Here is a 21,738-nt window from a genome sequence, read left to right as displayed (position 1 = left end):
GGTTGGCTACCAATATAAAGGATTTGTATCAACAACAAAAATAGTTAGCCTAGCCTACTTATGCTTAGGCTATGAAAGTTAAGTGCAACCCTAATCCTAAGTGAAACCGCCTTTCAGGGTGAAAATGGCGCAGCCTCGCTTCTCCATCTAAACGTGCAATACAGCGGAATCCGCAAAAGTGTGATGTTATGTTTCACGTAGGCTGACTAGGCTCTCTTGCATGAGTGAAATAAGCAGTCAGTTCTATGAAAACAAGGCCAAAAGAAGCGACTAGGCTACATGAGCAGTAGCAGACTAGTACATTGGCTATTTGAAAATAGCATATCTACATGCTCGCAAAGTGTTGCATTCACGACGCTTTTTGAGCTTGTAGATCGGCTATTTTCAAAAAGATCTTGAAAATAAAAAGTTAAAGAATATTTGGAATATATATATATATATATATATATATATATATATATATATATATATATATATATATATATATATATATATATATATACATACATACATACATACATACATACATACATACATACATACATACATACATACATACATACATACATACATACATACGAGCAGTAGCACAGACTAGTACATTGGCTATTTGAAAATAGCAGATCTACATGCTCGCAAAGTGTTGCATTCACGACGCTTTTTGAGCTTGTAGATCGGCTATTTTCAAAAAGATCTTGAAAAGAAAACGTTAAATACTATTTGGAATATATATATACATATATATATATATATATATATATTCTGTCAGTCATTGTACGTATATTAGAATGAATTGATTACTGCAACAAAGTAATAAAAGTAGCACTATTGTTACAACTTGTGCAACTTTTATTTCAACTTAACCACAACAACAATATCATTATGTGCATGCAAATATGCACTGAAGGGCAGAGCAGATCACTCACTCCAGACTGGAGTTGTCCCGATCAGGTTTTTTTGCCCTCGAGTCCGAGTCCTTTCATTTTGAGTATCTGCCGATACCGAGTCCCGATCCGATACTTTCATGTTTTTATTCAAATATTCTGAGATTATTATTTATGCATGTATAATTTATTTTGTAGCAATAAAAGACAATATGTCTCAAAACACTGGCTGACAGTATTGCCAACAAAAGAAATATTAATTAAAGAAATGAAGACAAATACAGAATCTCTGAACATTGGCTAGCAGTTATTGCACATAGCCAAAATACAATAATAATATTAGACCATTGTCATTCAGGATGGAAAATAAAGTTGTCATTTTGGGGAGAAGTGGAACTTAGAAGTCATTAGAAGTTTAGTGTGAGGGAGAGGGTCTACTCTGATTACTACAGCAGGGGTCCCCAAGGTGTTTTAGGTCAAGGACCCCTTAGCTAAGAGAGAGATGAAGCAGGGACCCCCACTACATATTGTATACAATTTGTGTTGCAGATTAAACCTTTTCATAGATGTCATAGATAGCTCCATAGACTTATTTAACAGCAGTGTCATCAGTGTATTTATCAGACATGGCAAACTCTCAGCACTTAGTAAAGTTGACCCTAGGCTCTGTACTTGGTCTGCTCTTTTCCCCTCTACACTATACCTCTTCTAAAGTTCTCCTCATAATATAGGGATATTAGGGTTCATGTGGTTAATGTAAATAAAAGAAACAGGTCCTATCACAAAGATTTGGAGAACCCCCTGTAGTAACTCTGAGGACCCCCTGTCGAAGACCCCTGCTCTACAGGGAATTACTTGATATCTACACTACAGAAAACATTCAGTTTGATATCACACACACACACACACACACACACACACACACACACACACACACACACACAGCTGCCATTAATTAGTGATGTTGATTGCCATGTGGTCAACTGCGCATACAGGCTTAACGAGCCATCGTTAACCTGCTAGTGACGGGAAATAATATGCGCATTTGTGTTGAAACGCATCGCTCTGATGATCCAAGGAAGTTGGAGCAACTCTCTAAAATGGTGGATTTTAGTTTGGCTGGTCAATTTGAGATGACAACAGCTTTATTATATAATATACATATAACACACCGAGTATGGAGAAGAAGTCTCTCTCTGTATCGCGCTGTATCTATCAGTAACACTAATGAACAAAATAAAACACAAGTGGCCGTGATGCCTCATGGTATCGCGCTGTATCTATCAGTAACACTAATGAACAAAATAAAACACAAGTGGCCGTGATGCCTCATGCCTGCCCTGCGCACGCTGATTTCACCGTTTCATCTGCTGTCAATACGGTAGACACCAGTTGACTAGTTGAGATTCAACATCAAGTGAAACGCTGCATAAACAGTAGTTAGGGTTGCCTATATTCCAGCTTAAAATGCGCGCAAGCCATGCAATGCTTTTGATAGAGAGGACAGACTGGAGAGAGAGAGAGAGAGCAAGAGAGCAAGTGCGAGAGAGAGAGAAAGAGAGAGAGAGAGAGAGAGAGAGAGAAAGTATTAGACGATGTGGTCCGATTGTTTTATCATCATTAATGTAGCCTACCCTACCTACAACAGCAACAAAAGGTTAGTAGTGTAGTAGACCTGTATTTGAGATGTATGATGATCAGTTATTATTCTAGTGGTCGATCCAAGATGTTTTACTACATTGACGACCAGTGCCTGCGTCCGTCTCCCTCTCTCAACGGTGTCACCGTGACCATGTGTGTGTGTGTGTGTGTGTGTGTGTGTGTGTGTGTGTGTGTGTGTGTGTGTGTGTGTGTGTGTGTGTGTGTGTGTGTGTGTGTGTGAGAGAGTGAGTGAGTGGGGACTGGGGAGGAGGGCAGTTAAGGGTCGCAGCCTGATAGATACAGCGCGATACAGAGAGAGACTTCTTCTCCATACTCTGTGTTTTATATATTGTATTGTATTATATAAAGCCGATCCCTGATCGGGTCATAACGTCAGAGTCCGGATCGAGTCTGCAGTCCCCCCCATCTATTTTGAGCCAGGGAACCCCGTTCCCTGCGTGGACGGGCGATGTGAAGTCGGCGAAAAATAAATGTTCTAAGTAACTAAGTACATTTACTCGAGTACTTTATAAGCGTGCATCCGTTGTTTGGCCTTTGCAGTCAGAGGTAAGAGGGCGCCTCCCCTTCGCCGCTGCGAGGGCAGGCGGGTGCTGCAGGACGGCCGTGATGTGTGTGTGTGAGTGAGTGAGTGAGTGAGAGAGGAGGCGGGTGCTGCGAGTGACGTAACGGCCGTCCATTGGCTTTAAAGTAGTGTCTCCCCAAGTCCCCATTGGCTGTAAAGTAGTGAAGGACAGCCAGGACAGCCAATAGACAAATAGGTGTCCCGAAAACATGTCGAAAACATGTCGTGTCGCGAGTGACGATGTCTGAGGCTGTCTGTAGAGCCGCCGCGCTGCTAGCGGCTAAAAACAAGTATAGAATTCTGTGTATAGAATTAATGTAGTACTAGACCATACCCGGTCGAGGCATCCGTGGGGGGATATGCGCACATGATCTGGCAACCCGGGAGGCAGTTCGTCCCATAGCTGGGCAGCCGCAGCTATGGGACGACATTCTTTGACACAAAAACGCTAATAAGAAGCTGAGATTTGATTAAATTGAAAAACGGGCTTCACAGTTAAGTTCAGATGGTAATGGTCAATGGCTGTGTGCAAAATCAGAGCAATTGGTCCAGCCAGTGGGGAGAACCGGGTAGCTTCACCACCACCACCACCACTACAAACGCACAGAGGTTACTAGAATTATAGTAGGATAGTAGGATAGTAGGATAGTAGGATATACTGATACTTATAGTACAGATGGAATTGTGTCTCCACAGAAACCAGTTGCCACAACAGAGAAGTTTAATCAATATATTCTTCATTTGTTTGATATTGTATCCCCAAACCACACAGAACAATTTAGTAGTGTATACATTTATGGTTTAGCAAAGTGAAATAACACTTTATAAACAGACAAAGTAGATTTGAAAGCCCAAATTCCGTTTTACCTTCAACGTGTCTACGGACAGTCCACACAGCATTAGGACTACCGGGCAACTCTGACACAGCCATCTCTGACACCTTAAGAAACACAGCAGGAAGATTTGGAGTGAGAGAATGGTCATTATTAACCGACCTTACTTCATGTCCCTTTCCTGATGTACTAGAGGTTTGGGCCGTTTGGCATGGTTATGTCATTGTAATAGGTATAAACCATAGCAGAACAGTCTCATGACACCCCCAGGAGGCTCAACAGTTAACTGCATGCATGGCTGCCTGTCTGATCTTAATACTGAAATTAAATTATTAGATATATACATACAATTAAATTAACACATATTTCTGCGTGCCATGAAATTTAACTTAATTTCAGTGGTCACTTGTCAGTTTCTAATCTGCACAGCAGGGATCAGAACAATAAACAAACTATTGAATTTAATCCAGAACATGGATGCAAGAAGAAAAAGGATAAACTTGAAAAGAGAACTTGAGCTGTGTTTGTACCTCTAGACCGTGTCTAAGAACCCTGAGAGTAGACTTGGGTCCTCTTCCACAAGCCACGTACAGCTGAGGGGTGTCCTCATTGGCCAGATCAGCTATCTGTCAAACACAATGGGAGGAACAGAGGACAATCAGGAATTACCACCACTCTCAGAAAAAGTCCATACAGTACTTCTATTTATTAGCATTTATAGGCACCTTAAACAGTCTGTATTAGGGCTGCATGGTAATTTTTGATACACAGACAAGACAGAAGATATAGCAAACAAAGACAAGAGCGGTCTAAATCCTGGTGCTATAGAGAACAAAATGGAACAGGTGAGACGCACCTGACAGGACATGATGGGAGACAGGTTCTCCGATTCGTCCACCAGCACCAGGTTCTTCAGGGGACGGGGCTGGAAAAAGAAGGTGTCTCCCTCCTCCAGTGGCATTGCAGACGAGAACTCCGGTTCCTCGTCATCATCACCCAGGTGGGCGATCTGATATAGGTAACTATAGAAACCGGAAAGGGAAGTGATAAAATGTGAGCTGGAGAGCAAAAGATAAATAAAGAGAGCGCGTAGGAAAGTTATTTTGGGTGGAATGCAAGAACAGAAACGTTAAAATCTCTTTTCTGCAAAGACCAAACTTACTTACTCAAATTACAACAACCACCTAATCACAGTGACAAGGAAATTGCATGTATGTAAACATACATAATGTGTCAGAAAGCAATAGAGTAGGAGTCAAAAACAGACAGACAGTCACTTACTGGTTTCCAAACTCAGATGACACAAACAGGAAGCCAGTCTTCAAAACACACATGGCTGTTGCCACAGGAATAGTGTCAAAGTACTTCATCCTGATTTCTGTTACCTACGAAACACCACATACTGGTTTAGATTAATACAGTACAATTTAGAATTAAACCATCCAATAAGCTGTTTCCCAAAATATCCCAAAACATATTGTATTCCAAAAGGCAGTTCATAAGGTCCAAATTTGACATGACCATGGGAGCACTGATTATCTAATGTGCAAACACTAGTCGGTAACCTTTATCCATTCACCACACCTTTCCTCCTCCCTCCCTCCCTTCTCACCATCTCTTCGTCCGTTTCCAGGGTAACTTTAAAGATGTCTCCTTGCTCAGTCTGAGCCAAGAAAAAGAACATGGTCTTGGTCTTGTGGGTGGCCGAGCAGACAAATATCATCCCACGCTCTGGGTCATCCAGATCATTCTGTGGAGCAAAAAAGTAAAGGAGAGGAGGGGAAAAGAAAGGCAGAGTCAAACCAGAGAAAATGTGAACAGGAATTGAACAGGCCAATAATGTAAATTGCTACCAGCCACAAATGGCATTTAGTTTAAAAAAGAATTCTGCACATTTGAGGGCACACAAAGCTACAATGTGCCATGTATTGCATCTGTCAGTTCACACATGTGGAGGTCTTAGATGGTATGGGTTTGTAATCGAGCCTCACCCTACGACGTGGGATTGGACAACGGATGTCAGGCTGGTCTCCAAAGTTCTTGTAGGTGATGTAGTTTTCAGAGCAGATCAGAACTCCACTGGGCCCATCAGAACCACCAGGGACTAGAGTGGAGAAGAAATAGAGTTCATGTGGCCTATGTTTCCAAGCTAATTCTTTCTGTTCTTGAAAAGGGACATGCGGATCAGACTGCTTCTGTAACAAAAGCCCTGATGGCCACCATATAATTTACATAAAACAAAGTAAAATCAAATGCAGAAAAGTATGCCTCGAAAAGTGGAAGGAAATATCTATAATCGGACCCAGCGATTATCGGACACGATATTCATGATTTATATAATTTTTTATTAATATCGGCATCTGTGTTTTGACGGACAAAAACGGCCGATGTTGCCTTTTGCTCACAGAGCACATAAATGTACCACTGGAGATCAACACAACTCGCTTTAAGTGTACTGGTTTATTTGATTCGCTTATTATTTATTTTCATTATTATATATATATATTTTATTAAAAAAGAAAAAAGAAAAATAAAAAAAAATTATATATATATATATATATATACACACATATATATGCACTTATATCGAGTTGATAAATGCTTAAATAACGCTTTGTTTTGTGTTACTGTACATTTTGACACAAAGATTTTTTTTTTTTGCCTGACAGCGACATTATATACATCCATATTATACATTCTAGACCAGCGGTGGCAAACTGGTGTTTCGCGGGCCAATTCCGGCCCGCGACGTCGTCAAATCTGGCCCGCGAGGTGATTTTAAAAAACGGCATTTAATACTACCTCTAATGGAAAAAAAACGAGAGAAAAAAAAAGGGCAGAAAAAAACGCCAGCACCCGCCAGCTCCTTACTGAGGCTGCCTGGGGGTTGAATACTGGACAAACTTGTTATGTGAGAACAATGGCCAAGCTGTGAAGCCACAGCCAAGGTCATTAACATATAGAGGACCATCACCATTCAACTCTACCTGTACTGGAGAGAGCGCTTGTTCAACACACAGCATCACAAATCCGGTAAAACACCGTTGTTTGGAGAAGTATATACCAGTTGCGTCTCTCATTTGGAGGAGTAGAGAGTGGCTACATTCCTCCCCACACCCCGGAGTAATAATTAACACCAGCTGTGAACGCTTGACTGTGTGTGTGTGTGTCGGGGTGCGTGTCGGGGTGTGTGTGTGTGTGTGTGTGTGTGTGTGTGTGTGTGTGTGTGTGTGTGTGTGTGTGTGTGTGTGTGTGTGTGTGTGTGTGTGTGTGTGTGTGTGTGTGTGTGTGTGCGCGCGCGGGCAACACAGCCCAGTTTAAGTCAATTGCTTTCATCTGCTGTTGCTGTGCGGAAAGTGCCCATGAAATTCATATGCAGGCATAGTAGCCAATTAGAATGAAATCTGCAAAAACTGACTCATATACTGATACAGAACCATATATTGGCTATATATTATCGTTGGAAATCTTGTATGTTCCTTTTCTATTATTATTTAAAACAATTTAAAATCGTGCAAATAGCCAAAAAAAAAAGTGGCCTTGCCCCTAAAATGACGAAATTCCAGGCCTGAACTGCAGACATTATATTGCCTTTTGTTAGGCTATTCAATGTTAGTTTTAATTTCTTGAAATCATATTTATTTAATTTGCAACTGTATGGCATGCCAAGGTTTTGAGACATATTGTATTATTACTACACAATATTAAATAAATAATTCTAAAAATATTCTTTAAATAACTGATCTATGGATTATAGTTATGATAAGTGTTGCCATAATCATGTAGCTCTACAACAGAGGCATAGCCATGACAGCAATGGTACAAAAATAATATTTAAGAAAATGTATATATATATATTTTTTAAATAAGTTTCGGCCTGGGGGGAGCTGCCTGGAGGTCTGAATAGCCTACTGGACAAACCTTTGGGCCAATGGCCAAGGTGAAGCCACGGCCAATGTCATTAGCATACAGAGGACCATGACCATGACCATGGCCTCTCTTACGTCGTCAAACATAGCATAAATAGAGTCTCAGGTAACACTATTTCATTCACCTGCAAGCTGAGGAGACACAGAGATACCACACCACTGCTGAGAAGATAAGACGCCACTGCTCTGCTCGCCTAACCTGACGCTGCTCGCCTGCTGTGATTCAAGATCAAGATGCTTTCCAAGAAAAGAAAGCTTGGCGATGATAACCGCGGATTCAACTCTACTTGGAGAGAACGCTTTTTCTTCTATGAGTTCAACGGCAAGCCCGCATGTCTGATATGCAATACGACACTTTGTGATTTCAAGGAATACAACATCAAACGACACTACGAGACGAAGCACAAAGACAAATATGACAAGTTTACAGGAGACTCCAGAAGGGAAAAGGGTGACCAACTCGAAGAAGCTGTGAAAAAACAACAGTCCTCGTTCGGCAAATCAAGGATTACTCACGATGACACTGTGAGGGCCAGTTACATGGTCGCCCAACGAATTGCTGCCGCATCCAAGCCGTATTCCGATGGGGAATTTATCAAAGGAATCATGCTGGCATGCATTGAAATGGTGGCACCCGAATCCAGGCAGGCGCTTGCTAATATCAGCATGACATGATCGTGAAACTAAGAGAAAAACTGCAAGCTCAGAATCCAGACCAACAATTCTGGAATTTCCATTGTATTATACACCAGGAGGCGTTGTGTAGCAAGAGCCTGAAAATGGACAACGTCATGGAAATAGTCATCAAAACTGTGAATTTTATTAGATCCAGGGGACTCAACCATCGGCAGTTTGACACTCTTTTGTCTGATAAGGATATCGGACACGGTCTACCCTACCACACGGAGGTCAGATGGTTGAGCAGAGGAGCCGTTCTGAAACGTTTTTTTCAACTACGTGCAGAAATCGGACAATTCATGATGGCCAAAGGGAAACCAGTTGTACAGTTGGACGACCCAGACTGGGTTCGAGACCTTGCATTTTTGGTGGATATAACAGAGCATTTAAACGTGCTTAATGTTAACATGCAAGGCCGCGACAAGCTTGTCACTGAATATGAACGCAGCATTCATGGCTTTCAATTGAAATTGAGAGTGTGGGAGAAGACACTGTCTCAGAACAACCTAGTGTTTTTCCCCACTTTGCTGTCTGTACATGTCGCTAATGGAAATAACAACAAGTACATGGATAAACTCTCACAGCTGGCAAGTGAGTTTAAGAATCGTTTTCAGATCTTTGCTGAGCTAAAGACAGAATTCTCTGTATTCAGTATGCCGTTTCAGACCGATGCTATGTCAGATTCTGTGCATGAGCTGGGTTCAGATCTCCAGATGGAACTAATTGATATTCAATGTGATGCCAAATTGAAATATGATTTTGCTTTTGTGTCTCTGGAGAAATTCTATCAAAACCTGGGACCGAAGTATCCTGCAATTAAAATGCTTGCCTCAAAGATCCTCTGTATGTTTGGCACAACATACCTCTGTGAGCAGGCTTTCTCTGTAATGAACATCAACAAATCCAAACTGCGGTCAGTGTTGACACATGCACACCTAAATGACATTATGAAAGTTAATACTGCTCAGAACCTGGTCCCTGATGTTGACAGGTTAGTTAAAGCAAAGAGGTGTCAGGTGTCTGGAAGCAAAAAGTAAAACAAAAAAAGGATGTTGTTTTGACCTGAGCTTTTACTGTTGGATTATTTTTTTCTATTCTAAAATCGCAAAAAAAAAGTATTGTCATTATTTTTGATTCATTGATATTTTCTGATTTTTTTCTTCAATAAAAAAGACTAAACTGAGTTAATTGTCTGAGTTTCATTGCTGAAGGTATGCCTGCATAACAATAATGTTGTGTACACAGTGATCTATAGCTGAAACCTGAGAACAAGGGGCACACATTAGCTAACAGAAACTAAAGATGTAAATGTAATTGGCTGTGCACATGATAATCATTACCATAACCACACACATTACCTCACACATTACCAGGTAATGAATTGAATTGAATTGAATTGTTCTACTTTCAAATGAATTACAGTACTTGAGTACATGTAATTAGTTACTTTACACCACTGTTGTTCTATGAATCTAATTATTTAACCACCCACACACATTACCAGGTATTGTTTAACTTCAAATTGAAGTAGTATTACAAATTGAATTGTTTGATTTCAATGTAAATAATTAAAGAAGCTAATCTTCATAAAACATTTTTAGAGTGATAAACTGTTATATGTCATAGCAGTGACTGAGATGTAGTGGAATAGAAGTAAAAGTACTGGAAATTGGAAATACTCTAGTAAAGTAAAAATACGTAAAATCTTTACTTAGGGTACAGTACTTGAGTAAATGTAATTAGTTACTTTACACCACTGTTGTTCTATGAATCTAATTATTTAACCACCCACACACATTACCAGGTATTGTTTAACTTCAAATTGAAGTAGTATTACAAATTGAATTGTTTGATTTCAATGTAAATAATTAAAGCTAATCTTCATAAAACATTTTTAGAGTGATATACTGTTATATGTCATAGCAGTGACTGAGATGTAGTGGAATAGAAGTAAAAGTACTGGAAATTGGAAATACTCTAGTAAAGTAAAAATACGTAAAATCTTTACTTAGGGTACAGTACTTGAGTAAATGTAATTAGTTACTTTACACCACTGTTGTTCTATGAATCTAATTATTTAACCACCCACACACATTACCAGGTATTGTTTAACTTCAAATTGAAGTAGTATTACAAATTGAATTGTTTGATTTCAATGTAAATAATTAAAGAAGCTAATCTTCATAAAACATTTTTAGAGTGATATACTGTTATATGTCATAGCAGTGACTGAGATGTAGTGGAATAGAAGTAAAAGTACTGGAAATTGGAAATACTCTAGTAAAGTAAAAATACGTAAAATCTTTACTTAGGGTACAGTACTTGAGTAAATGTAATTAGTTACTTTACACCACTGTTGTTCTATGAATCTAATTATTTAACCACCCACACACATTACCAGGTATTGTTTAACTTCAAATTGAAGTAGTATTACAAATTGAATTGTTTGATTTCAATGTAAATAATTAAAGCTAATCTTCATAAAACATTTTTAGAGTGATATACTGTTATATGTCATAGCAGTGACTGAGATGTAGTGGAATAGAAGTAAAAGTACTGGAAATTGGAAATACTCTAGTAAAGTAAAAATACGTAAAATCTTTACTTAGGGTACAGTACTTGAGTAAATGTAATTAGTTACTTTACACCACTGTTGTTCTATGAATCTAATTATTTAACCACCCACACACATTACCAGGTATTGTTTAACTTCAAATTGAAGTAGTATTACAAATTGAATTGTTTGATTTCAATGTAAATAATTAAAGAAGCTAATCTTCATAAAACATTTTTAAAGTGATATACTGTTATATGTCATAGCAGTGACTGAGATGTAGTGGAATAGAAGTAAAAGTACTGGAAATTGGAAATACTCTAGTAAAGTAAAAAATATGTAAAATCTTTACTTAGGGTACAGTACTTGAGTAAATGTAATTAGTTACTTTACACCACTGTTCTATGTTCTATGAATCTAATTATTTAACCACCCACTTCAAATTGAATTATTCTACTTAAAATGGTTTATTATTATTATTATTATTACAAATTGCATTGTTTGTTTTTAATGTCAATAATTAAAGTAGCTATTCTTCTTAATACATTTATTAAAAAAATATAAAAAAGTGATATGCATAGTTAGTAGCAGTGTCTGAGTGCGTGAGAGCGCGCATGTGCGCCCGCAACTGGTTCCGGCCCCCATCAAGTCACCATTTGACCAATCCGGCCCTCACCCCAAAATGAGTTTGCCACCCCTGTTCTAGACCATACGCGGTGAAGTGCGCAGGCAAAAGTAGTTGCAAACGTGGGGTTATTGTACGTCCTGTCGCGCGTCCTCCCCGCGCGTCCCGTCCCGTGGCCCCCCCCCCTCCCCTCTCCCCCGCGTGTCCCGTTGCACGCCCCCCCCCCCCCGCCGGAGCCGTCCCCACACACACACACACACCCGGCCAGAGCCGTTTCCCCGCCACACGCACAGACACACCCACACACAACAGTACATCCTCATGCGGCCAGCCTAATAAACAGCTGAGATTTGGCGAAATTGAAAAACGGGCTTCGTAGTTAAGTTCAGATGGTAATAGGCAATGGCTGTGTCCAAAATCAGATCAAGTGCTCCAGCCAGTGAGGAGAAACGGGCACACACCAAGACACCAAGACACCATGGCCACAGAGGTTAGTCAAATTATAGGAGGATATATATATATATATATTGCGAATTATAGCAAGATTTCACATCCGTATTGACCGCAACTGCTACCCACATTTGGTGAAAACCCAACTTAATATGCATGCATGACCAGCTCCTTCCTTACCGGTGATGAGGAAGTTTCCATGCTCTTCCAGGGCCTCACTGTACTTTCGGACCACATGGTTCAATCCCAGGTCCAGCTCGTAAAAGGTCAGCGTCTGCTGAGTGTTGGCTGCTGCCTCTCCTGTGGGATCATTGTCAGCCTCCTGAAAAGGTCACATAGGAGGTCAAGGTCTCAGCAATCAGAGTGAATTGTTATTGTGATCCCATTGCTGCACGTTCTGTATCTAAAATGAACACCAAGTATTTATTTTGTGTTACAGTTCTGAATGCAAGTATAGCCAACATGGCAGTATGCTACCAATATTAATCACTGGAAACATTACAGAAAGTTCAACCATGCATAACTGTAAGCGTATATATGTAGTAAAGGCGTCAGAGAACCTGCAGGATAGTAAGAAAATGGGTTTGAGGCTGGGAGGAATCCAGTTACCAGCTGCCCACCTGATGGTAAGTGAGCTAATAAGCCCTGGGTGAAGAATTACCGCTGTGGCGGCTTATCATTTTTTATGCTAACAATTATCAATTGTGAATCTGTGCAATTGTATGAAATCAACCATCTAAGGACCTGTCTTGTCATCTCTACTGTATGTCAGTATTATTCTGTAACTCTTCACAATCTAAAAAAAATCTAAAAAGGCAATAATAATTAGAATAAATTGTAATAATTATAGCTAAATACGTATGTTTAAGTATTGTGGTCATGTACTGAATGTATGGCTCCCTATTTTAGTAATCCCTTGCAATTAAATTTAGGGTGATTACCTATTGCTATTATTTTGTATACAGACCGTACCTCATAATCCATTTCCAGGCAGGCGAACATGGGGTTCTCAAAGCCTACATCCACTCCTACCACATGGTAGACCAGTGTGTTTGCTTTATGGGCCTCCAGTGGGGACGAGATGGTCAGTCTGGCTGCTGCATCTCTGTTCAGAATGTATACCAACTTCTGTTTCTCTGTGGCTCCTGGACAGGAAGACAGAAGGAGAAAGACAATAAGAATGTTTCAATCCACTTTAGGTGACATTCTAATGGTTTTCAACCTATCATCACTTAAGTTACCCAATTATGTAAAGTTTTGTACCTATCATGACAGCTCTGCCTTTTGGATCAACGGCAAGAAACTGCCCAGGGACGATGCGCCGGCAGCCACTCTTCCCAAATGTTTCCTGATGGATCTTCTCAAACATGTTCTTGGAGGGATGATACTCCAGGATGACAATTCGACCACTGTCACTGCCCACCACAATGTAGTCTTCATAGTGCAGAGCAGAGAGAGAGTAAATTAGATATAGACCAAATGCTGTTGATCAAAATGGTTTAAAGGGATAGTTCACACAAAAATATATATTTTTTCTATCGATTAGTCACCCCATGAATTCATGCTTCATAAATGAATGACCTACGCTCAACTGAGTATGTCCCCCAAGCAAGAATCAAACTAAGAACAACTAAATAGTGTCAATGAATGGAAAGCATCTAATGGCAACTAATATGTAAACTGAAACAGCTGTAAGCTATAGACATTTGATTGGTCAGGGGCCAGAGAAATCAAATGAGGCTTTCTGACAGAAATCCAGGTGTAATGGGCCTTTGTAGGCAATGCGCCAGTATACACGAGACCTTTCAGGCCTCATTTTCTCAAGAGCATTTTCTTAAAAGCAGCTGTACTTATTAGCTGTACTTAGTTTCATATTTTGATGATTCATTAGGGAAGATTCACGGACCTTATAGAGGTCATTTGAAGACAATGAACTGTATCCAGTGCACATGATCTCATCAGGGTGCACATTACCCATGTCTTTCATCATTTAGGAATATAGTCCATACTATACACAGAAAATATATTTTGGCAACAATGATTTCCAGGAGAAAATGCGGCGCAGTTATTGATGAATTGGCTAACAAGATTTTTACCCTTTTTTTGTATATATATATATATATATATATATATATATTTTTTTTTTTTTGTACATAGTGTATTTTTTCTCTGTATTTTTATCTTGAATTGAAATGTTTGGTTTCTGCAATATATGTCTATGAAATTAATTCAAGGACCCCAATGGAAACAAGTCCGCAAGGACTTTTTTGGTCGGACCTTTTAGACAAAAGTATTATAAATGTAACTGTGTTGTTTTACATTCTTTTGACTAATACACATTTCAATCAATCAATCAAAGAGGTGACTTGTTTTACAATTACAAATACAGTAAGAACAAACACATGAACAAAAGCATTCACAAGTATGTGCCCCCACACACCTTTGGTTCCTCCAGTGAGTCTAAATGCCATCAGGGACCTTATGATACCAAACACCTCCATGGTGAGCAGAGTGTGAACTTTGCCCGTGTTAGCATCTGGACGCAGCAGCTCTATGATCTTCCCCCGGGAAACAACAATCTCCTGCAACTTGGTTCCTACCAAGAGACAAAAGCATTAGCGTAGAATAGATCATTGAACAACTGACAGCAGTCACAGCAATGTTGTGTGCCATTCACATAGAGTTGTGGATGCATTTAAAGAAACTGAATTACGAATCGATCAAATAGATGCATAAACAGATTAGGAGGCAGGCAAGTTGCAAAAAAAGAATAAAATGAAGACAGAAAATTACCAAATTTACAGTAGAACCGGTACTAACATGCAAACTGTATCCCATACAGCATTAAAATATTATCCGGATAAGGAAAAATGCATGACAGGTGTATGGAGGTCGGAGTTCAAGAAGACAACCTTTTTAATAAGACGTCACACACAGTGTTGTGTTCTAGTTTTTTTCGCAAGGTATACGCTACGATACGATGCGCGTGGTCGTGGGTATACGCTCTCGCGTTTTCAATGGATGAAACGGTTTTTGAAGGTATACGGTAGCGACGAAAAAAAATCTCAAGGTATACGCCGTACACAGCATCTGACGGTAGAACACACCACTGGTCACACAGGAAAAGAAAAATATACGAAATAAAAAGTGTCAGGGAGCAGACACAATTGACAATAAAGATGAACATAGACATGGCCTAAATTAGCTCCGACGGAACCTCTCCCTCCGCTGTATAGCTCCGAGATGAGGTTCCTCGTTTCCCTCTGCCGTTTGAGCAGGACGTTGTCGCATATTTTCCACTTTACATGTTTCTTACCCCTTTCTGCACATCGTATCCAAAAAGTAAAGCTTTTCCGCCATTCTCTCAGACGTTTTAAGTTCTAGCGCACCATAAAAGCTATCCAACGAGTTGAAGAAAGTATTTAATTTGCCTCGGTCCTCATCCGGTTCCATGTTTTTAAGATATTGCGCAAGAGTTGCACCCGTAGAGATAACATTACTGATTCCCCTATGGTCAAATGTTGAATTACATCTTCTAATGCAAAATATTATGGAACCGGCTGAGGACCGAGGCAAATTAAATTCTTTCTTCAACTCGTTGGATAGCTTTTATCGTGCGCTAAAACTTAAAACATCTGAGAGAATGGCGGAAAAGCTTTACTTTTTGGATACGATGTGCAGAAAGGGGTAAGAAACATGTAAAGTGGAAAATGTGCAACAATGTCCTGCTCAAATGGCAGACGGAAACGAGGAACCTCATCTCGGAGCTATACAGCAGAGGGAGAGGTTCCATAGAGGCTAGGCCTAAATCAAGAAAACACACATTCTCACATGTTGTGATCTCACCTGAGAAGTTGCCATGAATGGCATGTGTGATGCCAGTGGCCCTCTGCAGGGTGAGGTTGTACAGAAACATGGCTGCCTGTCGACAGGTTCCTCAGGTGCCGTTTAGAGAGCCCTCAGCCCACCTCAAACTAAAGCTAAACAAGGGGAGAAATATTTACATACAGATATAATTAATGTGACAAAATTCCTCCAGTCCACGGTTCCTGTGTTTAATATTAAAAAATGGAGGGAGAGTTGCAATGTAAAACAATTGCTCTAGTCTAGTGAACATAGCCCTGAAACATACAAGCGTCATGTGAACCATGGCTAGTGTGAACAGTAAGAATGTAAACAGTAGCACTATTGATTGATTGAGCTGTTTACTGTACATATTTATCTTTCTTATTACTACTCGTGTATATTATGTTTTGCATATTATTGTATGTATTTAAATGTCTCGATTCATTGAATACACATTGAATCCTCAATTGAAATAAGCCATAGGCTTTTTGGGGTTATCCTTTTAGCATCCTGTTGTATAAATCTGTGCCACTGTACCTGTTTTACTAACTGTTAATAAATAATCCAATCAATCGATCAAATAATTGCTCTACTGTGGACATAACACTACTACTTAAGAATGTAAACAGTAGCACTAAATGCATTAACAAGTGGCTGGCCAACGGATTTTGTTTTAAGGCTTTTTGACTGCTAACGTATACATTTAGCATTGTTTATTTTGAAGTTTCTGACTAAATAACGTGTCCGATTATAACGTATTATAACTGCCCTGTTAGCTAAGCAGTATTAGTAAGCAGGCTACAATAACAGTTAGCTAGCTTGCATGCTACATAGCAACATAATAGTAAACATTCCAAATATGCCATATAAAGGGGTCTGCAGGCAGATCGCTACTTCTAGGCTTGATGCTGTACCTAATTTCGCACTAATACTCGTTAAAATAACGTTAAAACACTAGCCAGCAGGTTCCATTCATTCAAAGTGCCACTTCTCTCATTGGTATATTCTTTTAGTTTCAAGCTATATTATCGACTGTCGGGTAAACATCGATGCATGCATATAACGACCTTGTGGTTCATTGAGATGTGTAGGTGCTAATAAAATATGTTTTACCAATTTTGGATATACGATGATTCCGATATCGAGTGGATTAAAGATTGGATCAAGATGAATAATTTCAGTTTTCAAACTACTTTGTAAGCGAACGCTGAGCCGCCGTTTGTTTTAGGGTCCTGCGTGCCCGTCTGGCGACAACAGAGCATCATCATCGATCTTGCCAGGTTTTGTGAGACAAATAAGCAAACAGGTCTAGGAAAACAAGCCAAAAAGAAGCAAATTTGGCCACATGAGTACTTTAAACTCTACTCAAAATAGATCTACTTTTTTGAAAAACTCATGCAATATAATGTGGATTGTGGAATATTTGGAATATTTATTTATTCCAACAACACAAATGCTCCATGGCACAAAACATTTTCATGAAAATATTTGAGAGCCACTGGTTTAAATAATAATTACACATTTTGGGAGCAAGCCCTACTACATTTTGTAAACAAGCCCAAAAAACAGCAACCCGCAACTACCAATATTTACAAGCAACTTTACAGAAAAGAAGCCCCAAGTCGCTTATAATAAGCGGACATGGCAACACTGGTAGTCTTCATTTCTTGAGGTAGTCTAGGAAGTGCCTGACAAAAATCTAGGTGTTGTTGTAGCACATGTTGTACAGTAGATGGGGACAAACACAGTTTAACCAGACCAAATCGCAAACAATCTCATCGCCATGTTCACATGATCACTTCCTTGGATTGTTTAATTGTTCAATCCAGCTGAATAATTCATCTCCACTTTCCACAGGATTGCATAATTGTGAGGTTTTACTGAGTTTTAGTTTTCTTTTTTTATTGTTCATGTTATTCTTATTTGTATTATTATTTAATGTAATACCAAAACGAATTATAAGTTTCATATTTGTATTTTTTCCTTTTGTTTTCATGTGCCTTTTTTCCTTCATCTTAATTTGTATTACACTTCAATGTGCTATAAAGCTATATAAATATAGTTTAATATCAAGTTTACAATTAGGATATAATAACAATAATAAACTTTATTTGGATAGCACCTTTCATGACATGAAATGCAGCTCAAAGTGCTTTACACAGCAAGAATACAATTACAGAAAAAGTACAACTAATTTAACAATAAAGCAAAAAAAGAAAAGCAAAAGCATAAAACAACATAATAGCAAAAGGCAGTGAATCAGGCAAAACAGTGAGGATATGGCTGGAAACACAAATCCCCGACGACTATGCATGGTGTATCGGGACTACAAGTTCCAAAGTTCTTTGCGCGCTTCAGGAATGCGGGGACCCAAGATAGCCAGGGTAAAGATTGTACCGACACTGTCTGATGGGTCAAGGGTGGGAGCATCCACTACTCTGCCCATCTGTTCGTGTACTCACACCGGCTAGCTTGATAAAGATGTAGAACATGTAAATATAGTAATATAGTAATATAGTAATATAGTAATATATATATATATATATATATATATATATATATATATATATATATATATATATATATATATATATATATATATATATATATATATATATATATGTCCTTTGACCATATATATATATATATATATATATATATATATATATATATATATATATATATATATATATATATATATATATATATATATATATATATATATATATATATATATATATATATTACTATATTCCACATCAAATATTCACCATTCCATTTTCCGTGGGGAAAAAAAATAATATATATAAATATATTTGTGAACAGTCTTTGTCATTGTGGAGGCAGATAATGCGTGTGTGACAACAGTAATGAAGAAAAAATCGTACAGAGAAAATGACGTGCGCCAGGCCAGTCCATGCGATTCCGAACTACAAAACGCTCAACGCCTTTGGTTCAAGTGACTCTCTTAACCACGTATTGTCTTTGTACGGGGGGTCGCTGTTCTCCGGGGCTGCCGTTGGGGTCTACGTTACGCAGCCAGTCAACCAACCAGTCAACCAACGAGGATTGTCCTCCCTCAGTGTTGCCATGTCGGCTTATTATAAGCGACTTTGGGCTTCTTTTCCTGTAAAGTTGCTTAACATTCCAAAATGTTCAAATTCTTTCCAAGATTCTTTTGAAAAAAGCAGAACTACAAGCTCACAACGCGTCGCATCACGACGCGTTGTGAGCTTGTAGATTGGCTATTTTCAAACAGCCGATGTATTATGTTAAACAAGTGCTCATGACGTAGCCCTAGTCGCCTCTTTTGGGCTTGTTTTCATAGACTTAGTTGCTTATTTCTCTCGCAATACCTGGCAACGCTGCTGCGAAGACACCAACCAGCCGCCTCTCCTCTCCCTCCCGACCTGTCGTTTAGGGCCGTCCGAGAGGAGAATGCTTTCTGTCGATTGAAAACAACCTCATCACCAGTCATTTTTTATTTCGGGTTGCATATTTAGCCTTCTAACATCTGGAATGTGATATGATAGCTCCGCAGAGATTGGAAACATAGCTTGTATGTTATATGTGTTATCCTTTGACCATCGTATATTGCTTGTGTGGGTCCATCTTACCAATCAGTGACATGATGTATCATAATAGATCCCACCAACATGAGAGTACAGTACGAATCGGAGGGTGACGTGATGAACGACTAGACGTACAAGACCAACATCAGCAGCAGCATTGGGACCTCACACATCGAGGATGGCAAGATACCGATTTAACTAGGTGAGTGAAACGACATTGCACGATCTGCACTTGCAGGATTTTATAAATGAACTGGCCCAAGAGTTGTTCACAGTTAAAACAGGATGAGTGGAATGCATCATGAAGAGAAGAGACCCTCTCTTGTTTTGTGGAGTGGTCTTATTTCTGGGGTTTGGCTGATGTTTGCACGGCTTAACTCGCTACACTCACTGTACACATTCTCTCTTATTCCCTGTCTGCTTTCTTTCACTCTGCTTTCACTCTTTCTTCCACCTCTTTCATCTCTCCTCTCCCCACTCATTCACCATTTACTCGGCCCTTAATTTCAACCCTCTTCACATCATCTCCCCATTTTCTGTAGCTATATGCCCCCCTTTCCCCTCTTCCCCCATCTCTTCTTTTTCTCCTCTTCTGCTTTCTCCTTTATACTTATAATAGTTTCCTTTCCCCCAATTCCACTCTCTCCTCCTCTCTGTACTTCGTGTTCTCTCTCCTCTGTCTCACTTGGTTCCTCTGCTCTTCATTTATCTCCTTCTCTAATCCAGTGGTTCTTCTCAACCTGTGTGTCTGGACCCCCAGAGGGTTCCCCACATGATTTTGAGGGGGTCTCCAGATGACAGTAAAGTGACAATTTAAGGACTTTTAAGACCTACAAAAAGAAAAGAAAGAAAGAAAAGAAAAAATACCATTACTGCACCAAAAGTAATCAACAAACTACACTATAAAAACTTGTCAAAATTGGGCAAATTGTAAACAAAATAAATAAGAAAGACGCAACAATTATGATAGAACGCCTTGTGTTGTGAGCTTGTAGATATTCTATTTTCAAAATATTTATCTGTGGAACCGAGTCAAACAAAATGTAATGCCTCAACTCCTACATACGAAGTGCTTGTCAGGGTGGGGGGCCCCCAGTTCAAAAAATGATTATTTTGGGGGGTCACGGCCTGAAAAGCTTGAGAACCACTGCTCTAATCCTCCCATTCCCTATTATAATTCCCCCCAGCCCAGCACAGACTCCTCTCTGCTCTACTACCCGCTATTTACTAACCCAATCAATTTGCCTGCTTGTGCCACTAGTGTTGCTAAGAGACAGTAGGCTGTGGATAGACAGAAGGGCACCTGCACAAGGAGAGGTGACAGATGAAACATTGCTGGGGACGTTTTGAGGTCCTACCAAGTTCAATGGCATGACGCATGAAGTTTGCTTAATGTCATGATTTATGCAATCTTTTTTCTATAGCCTTATTATTTGCTGGTAATTACAATGTCACACATCTGCTAAGAACCCTGTGTGTGTGTGTGTGTGTGTGTGTGTGTGTGTGTGTGTGTGTGTGTGTGTGTGTGTGTGTGTGTGTGTGTGTGTGTGTGTGTGTGTGTGTGTGTGTGTGTGTGTGCGCGCGCGCCGCGCGCGTGTGCGTGCGTGCAAAATCAACCAGATTTAAACAATAACCTATCATGCTGGTTATCAATCTTTTATCAATCCAAAAGAGGCTATCTCCTGAAGAAAGACAGTGTTTGCGTCTTATGATATCTCAGTCTGCACCACATATCCCTGCATTATACGTCCCCTTGGTGTTTGGTGATATATCCTTATCCTTATACTACAATTTTGTGTGTTTGTGTGTGCTCCTTCCCCCAGCAGATCAGTTGTCCAATTGCCTCCAAACTTGGGACAAATATCGCTCATGGGCCCTAGAACTGGCTACTTTTCTTTTTACTTTACGTTTGTGGAAAGTATGTACATTTTCCCAGAAACAGTCCTTTTTGCCCCACATTTTGGCCACTAGGGTGCCTGCCCGCCTACTGCACATGTGCTGACTATTAGTTCACTGAATGTAGGCTAATCTAATCCCAGAGCCAGTTTGCCTTTCAATAACTGCATTTAGGCATACCAACAAAACAACATGTTTGTGTAAGAAGTGACACTTACAACTTGGCTTCTACTAAAATTGTTGAATT

The 21,738-nt window shown here is 39.5% G+C and overlaps 1 protein-coding gene and 1 long non-coding RNA gene across 4 annotated transcripts in view; one reads left to right on the top strand and one right to left on the bottom strand.

The window, feature by feature from the left end:
• sf3b3 (splicing factor 3b, subunit 3) overlaps positions 1 to 17,266 on the bottom strand; it is a 43,450-nt gene extending 26,184 nt beyond the window's left edge. For 2 of the 3 annotated variants that reach the window (XM_084060382.1, XM_084060384.1), the window contains exons 1-12: positions 17,137 to 17,266; positions 16,024 to 16,157; positions 14,618 to 14,773; positions 13,441 to 13,611; positions 13,150 to 13,322; positions 12,358 to 12,499; positions 5,933 to 6,045; positions 5,554 to 5,691; positions 5,223 to 5,326; positions 4,798 to 4,963; positions 4,472 to 4,567; positions 3,976 to 4,048 (exon numbers count right to left, since the gene is read on the bottom strand). In XM_084060382.1, coding sequence (XP_083916508.1) covers positions 3,976 to 4,048; positions 4,472 to 4,567; positions 4,798 to 4,963; positions 5,223 to 5,326; positions 5,554 to 5,691; positions 5,933 to 6,045; positions 12,358 to 12,499; positions 13,150 to 13,322; positions 13,441 to 13,611; positions 14,618 to 14,773; positions 16,024 to 16,093 — 1,402 coding nt within the window. In that variant the 5' untranslated portion in view covers positions 16,094 to 16,157; positions 17,137 to 17,266. The remainder of the gene's footprint in view (positions 1 to 3,975; positions 4,049 to 4,471; positions 4,568 to 4,797; positions 4,964 to 5,222; positions 5,327 to 5,553; positions 5,692 to 5,932; positions 6,046 to 12,357; positions 12,500 to 13,149; positions 13,323 to 13,440; positions 13,612 to 14,617; positions 14,774 to 16,023; positions 16,158 to 17,136) is intronic. The other variant, XM_084060383.1, reaches the window with a different exon arrangement.
• Positions 17,267 to 19,467: 2,201 nt separating this feature from the next.
• Positions 19,468 to 21,738, top strand: part of LOC311047512 — a 28,689-nt gene continuing 26,418 nt past the window's right edge. Inside the window, exon 1 of the long non-coding RNA XR_014601003.1 lies at positions 19,468 to 19,797. This is a non-coding gene — a long non-coding RNA (uncharacterized lncRNA). The remainder of the gene's footprint in view (positions 19,798 to 21,738) is intronic.

The sequence above is a fragment of the Gymnoscopelus microlampas genome, assembly GCF_963454915.1.
Source record: "Gymnoscopelus microlampas genome assembly, chromosome: 6".
Taxonomy (NCBI): domain Eukaryota; kingdom Metazoa; phylum Chordata; class Actinopteri; order Myctophiformes; family Myctophidae; genus Gymnoscopelus; species Gymnoscopelus microlampas.
Note: the sequence above shows the minus strand (reverse complement) of the source record. Positions and strands in the feature narration are given on the sequence as shown.